The sequence below is a fragment of the Phymastichus coffea genome, unplaced genomic scaffold (genome assembly GCF_024137745.1).
Source record: "Phymastichus coffea isolate CEN01 unplaced genomic scaffold, Cenicafe_Pcof_1.1 PCOF00065, whole genome shotgun sequence".
NCBI lineage: Eukaryota > Metazoa > Arthropoda > Insecta > Hymenoptera > Eulophidae > Phymastichus > Phymastichus coffea.
The window spans coordinates 29,966-34,616 of record NW_026706876.1 but is presented as its reverse complement, the minus strand read 5'-3'; the positions used below and the strand labels follow the sequence as shown (position 1 = coordinate 34,616).

The window sequence follows — 4,651 nt, the reverse complement described above, 5'->3', positions numbered from 1 at the left end:
AAACAGATATAAAATTTTCCATGGTAATCAGCTAGCTGCTTCACAATTATATTTTTTGCTAGAAAACAAGTAAAGGATCCTACAAATTATTGACATTGTAAATTTGAGTTTCGACGTCGTTTATTGAATAATAACAACAGGTTCGTATTCATAGAGTACAGTTATAATGAAATATTATATACAGATACATTATTTACACGTAAATCGATGCGATATAACAATATTTATATACCTATATTAAAGTATTAACAGTTGAAAGAAATGATAAATTTTTTTCTCAAACGAAACAGACTTCATTCTTATCCACGGAGACTTTTCTAAAAGTGTTGCTAAATATTTGTATAGTACAATGTTTGTCTTACAACTAGCTTATGCATAATTCTTCATGTCCGAGCAGAAACATGTATAACAATGAGAATATACTACGTATATTTTTATTATATTTGGTCACATTTATTTATTGGTACAGCGTGCTTTGTAAATATTCGCTTCAAGTTTGTGCAAAAAAGTGTGCTAAACATCAATTTATCATCGAGATTTGAATTTGTATGTACACGGTGCAGATTGATTTTTGTACAGCGTCCGAACGATATTAAAGACGAAGAGGGAAAAAGCAACTCGTCGACGAAAGATAGAAGCCATCAACAATCCGACGCAGATTGGCAACATTACAATTTCCAAGCGATCGCATGAATCGTCTCCGCAAGAGGCGAAAAAGAGAGTCCGACAGCGTTAATAGAAACAGGAGACCTTATTGCCGTGTGGCTGCCAGATAGCAAAGCATCAAGCATAACGTCTCTCTCATTCCGTCGGATGGGGGGATGTGCAGCGCAACACACCTATTTAAAAGTCAACGCTGTCCGCTGCCTTGCCGCGTCGTCTGATTCGAGGGTTTGAAGTTAAATGGAGTGTAAATGGCAGATAACAAACCAGCACTGTTTCCGATTACGGCATTCATTGTTTCCCACCATTATGCGCGCTCCGACGGCCCCGCGCACAAGCCTCCGCAAGCGCGCGTGATCCCGAGCCATGGTTTACGATCTATTTATTGCCTGCGCCCGCGCGATCCGACGGTTTACGCCGTGTTTCAGCCCTCCCACCCGCACCATGCGCATTCTCTCTCCTTCTGCCCAGATTCGTCCTCTTCTACCTAACTATCCGTGCGCCGGGCCGAGTTTTGACCTCATTCGCTCTAGAAATCCCATTCATCGGAGTTTCCTAATGTAGTCGTTATTTGCAGGTAAACCCATCTGACCATTTTTACCATGTTTCAGCATGTTTCGATACACTCAAGCATGAAGATTTAAAATATCAATCGACTTTTATTGGCGCTGAGAATCTTTTTACTTGGATAAGCACATTCAAAACATTAATTACGATTATATTAATTTTGAACGCCACGAGTGCTGTCTATTATATGCGTTAAAGCTATGTATCACTCTCCTGCACGTCTCCCGAAATACTTTCGTAGAAGTTATGTACAATCTTTGTCGCTGACTTATACCTAATATTGACTAGACGGGGTCCGAGCTCTTTTGAAAAGAGCACTTCTTCGAAAATCGTCTTGCTTATGGCTATTATTTATTATTAGACCTACGCAATCTCATTGAATATTATAACAAATTTTTCAAGAATTTTCAGCCATAATAACTTTTGCAAAATAAATAAAAATCATCTTATAACCAATAATTGAAAGAAAGGTGTCGAGTAGCCTGAAACATCATAAATATCCGAGCATAAGTTTAAAGAAAAAAATGCTACTGGCAAGCTAATAACGCAATACATCCGTGAGAGAGTAGACGTAGCGCGGTATTCAGTTACCAAATGCGTGATCGCCCTCGGCAAACCTGTCAAACCCGGCAAAAAGGCTGTGTCCCTTGCGGCTGCGTCACTTGCTCTGCAGCAGAGTCGACTGGCGCTTGATTTCAACCTGATCCGCAACAGCGTCGCTCTCCTTGTCTTGATGGGCGGTCATGTGTCGCGTGAGATGATGCCTCTCGCGGAAGCTCTCGTCGCACACGGGACAACGCAGCTTTTCCTCCCGTCGTCGGCGCGCCGCCTCGCCCGCGTGCTCGCTCTTGTGATGCGAGCGCATGTGGTAGACGAGGTCCGAGGTCATGCGGAACGACAGGTTGCACTTGGCGCAGACGTTCTGGGCAGCCAGACCAAGTGCGGCGAAGGAAGACGGCAGAATGCCAGTTGCGAGGAAGCGCGGTCGAGCTTCAGCGAGGGGTGGGAACACCGCCGACAGGGGATTGTAGGGCAAATTAGGATAGACCGCCGCTGGGAGTTCTGGTCGGAAAGCTGCGGCAGGGACTTTTGGACTGGGTACCTTGGGGGCTGGTTGAGACGAGGCCAGCTGTTGAGTCAGTTTCAGGTTGTCGAGTAAAGCGCTTTGCTGCGCTTCCGGAGCAAGGAGGAAAGGATAGGGCACCTTTGTGGGGAAGTTGGCTGGGTACTTGTTGAAAGGACTCATGCTGTTGCCGTCGGATGGCGATCCGATTGGCGGACTGAGACTGTTTTGATAGGTAACAACGTCGGGCGATACCGATGACCTCGGGGATGATGTTCCGCCATCCTCGCAATTAACGCTACTGGAACTCGGACTAATTCCTATCAAGCTGCTCCTCTGCACGGATAAGTTGACTTTGGTAAAAGCGCTTCTTGAATCTCCTTGTTGTCTGTCGGCGCAGGAAATACTGTCGCAATTATTCTTACCGCGACACGCTGCTAACCTGAGAGTCTGGTCAATCGGCTGATCGACGCTGTTATCCTCGGTATAGATTTTTCGAGCCTGCAACGTCTGTTGAAACGCAGTCGGCGGACTCGGAGTCTTTTGTCTGCGTAACGAAGTGGCATATGGGTGAACAAGTGGTTCGGGCGACGTCGGGCTTAGCCTTCGCTTGGTTGATATGTACGACGGGACGGGTGCTTGTGTATCCTCGACGCGTCTCATTTTATACTTGTGCGAAGCTTCCAAACTTTCAAAATGTTTGATCGTCATGTTTTGCGGTATTCTATCGTTCTGTTCGTAATCTCTCGAGTCGTCGTTGTAATCGTCGACGGCTACCGATTGCCTCTCGTGATGGCGAACTAAATCACTCATCAAACGGTTGCTGTTGAATTGTAAATTTATCAGTTTTTCCGCTTGACGCTTGATCAGCTTTTCATCGGGAGCAACGAGAAATGCCACGTCGAACGAACGCTTGTTGGCGCGTTGCAATGGGTAAGACGCGTCGGTGGTTATTTCGCATGCTTTGGATTTCAAGTTACTTGGGCCGTTGGCGGAAGTGATCGGAGCACCGGTCGAGATAACTGGAGCGCCATCTTCGATGCCGCTAGATCGTTCTTCCATGGTCATTGTGCTGGTGATATGCTTTGGCCGTGTTTCTCGCGCAGTTATCGCTTTCGTGCCTGTCAACAGCAGTTCATTCAAATTAGGTTCTAACGCTGGCGAACCGTCGCTGGACTGATTGATTATTAAGGGTAAACTGACAAAAAATTAAAAGTATCGAACTTTCGGGCGGATGTTCGAGAATCACTGCAGGAAACAAAAGGAAAAGCAAAAATGGCGTAGTTACATTGATAAGAAATAATTTGTAAATTACTCACCACTCAGTGACAGCCGCTCCGCTGCAGAAGGTGCCGGCAAGTGCATAAAATCACTGCTATCGCACAAGAAAAAGTCAAGTCCACTGTCGCCGGCCTTCACGTGGTCGTCGGATCGACCGGCTATCCGTCGACCGGAACCACTCGAAAACGTGATCAAACACACTCGCGCGCTGAAGCACAGTAACAGCAACAGCAGCTACAACAGCGATTGCAGCACCAGCGGGAGTCCACGTACGAATGAGCAAGCGAGCTCGTTCGGGTTTGTATTTAGGGGGTTAACTTAGGGCTGGCAGGTGGAGACGAGTCTGTCGAGCCAATGGGATAGTCGCGGGGGTGGAGCGTGCTAGCACCACCAACAGAGGGGGAGAACATATTCGTCCGCGGCGGCGCGTCTGCTGGATTGGGCTATGGCCACGCCTACATATTTTAAGGTTCGACACATGTGGCCCGCGCGCGCGCGCAGCTCGACCTCGCTCTCGACCCTATGGACTTGGTCCTTGGCTTGTCGAACACCTACGACATCCCTGATGCTCGTGCTCGACCTGTATATCGCTCGGTCGACGCGATCCCGGACAAATTCTACCTGAGGCTCGATATTGACTGCGCGCTTTTTTATGCGCTGCGACTCCGCCTCTCCGGCATTCACTTTTTATTGCTTTTTCATTGATGGTAAATTCTATCCCCGTATTTCTATGATATTGATAATAAATAGATTGCTCATAAAAAGTATGAAAACGATAAAACTTATTGCGGCTTTTTTACGAGTTTTTTCTCTCACTGCAGAAACATTGACTATCTCTTTTTTTGTAGTAAAGTGGTAAAGTTTGTTTTTTAAAATTTTTTAAATTCCCGTTTACGGACGTGTATTTATACAGAGAGTGAAAAATATCGAATAAATATGAAATATACGATAGATTTTGTTGTATAATGTTGAATTTCTACGAATCTTGCGACATAAGGCTAAGAAAGAAGAGTGGCCGAAAAAGAAGGCACAAAAGCCGCGGAAAAATGAAAAAATCACGGGAGCATTATGTGAGTG

The 4,651-nt window shown here is 45.8% G+C and overlaps 1 protein-coding gene across 1 annotated transcript; it reads right to left on the bottom strand.

Annotated features, from left to right (window-relative positions):
- Positions 1 to 1,176: 1,176 nt before the first annotated feature.
- On the bottom strand, positions 1,177 to 3,820 carry LOC131667387 (uncharacterized). Its single transcript, XM_058940767.1, has 2 exons — positions 3,613 to 3,820; positions 1,177 to 3,414 (listed from the first exon to the last, which is right to left on the bottom strand). The coding sequence occupies exons 1-2, from the start codon at positions 3,656 to 3,658 to the stop codon at positions 1,889 to 1,891; spliced, it is 1,572 nt and encodes a 523-aa protein (XP_058796750.1). The 5' UTR covers positions 3,659 to 3,820; the 3' UTR covers positions 1,177 to 1,888.
- Between the last annotated feature and the right edge of the window lie 831 nt (positions 3,821 to 4,651).

Bases quoted from the DNA above. Each gene is read 5' to 3' on its own strand.
- LOC131667387 (XM_058940767.1), bottom strand. From the start codon at position 3,658: ATGCACTTGCCGGCACCTTCTGCAGCGGAGCGGCTGTCACTGAGTG. The intron at 3,415-3,612 runs GTGAGTAATTTA...TGCTGTTGACAG, and splicing joins GGAGCGGCTGTCACTGAGTG to GCACGAAAGCGATAACTGCG.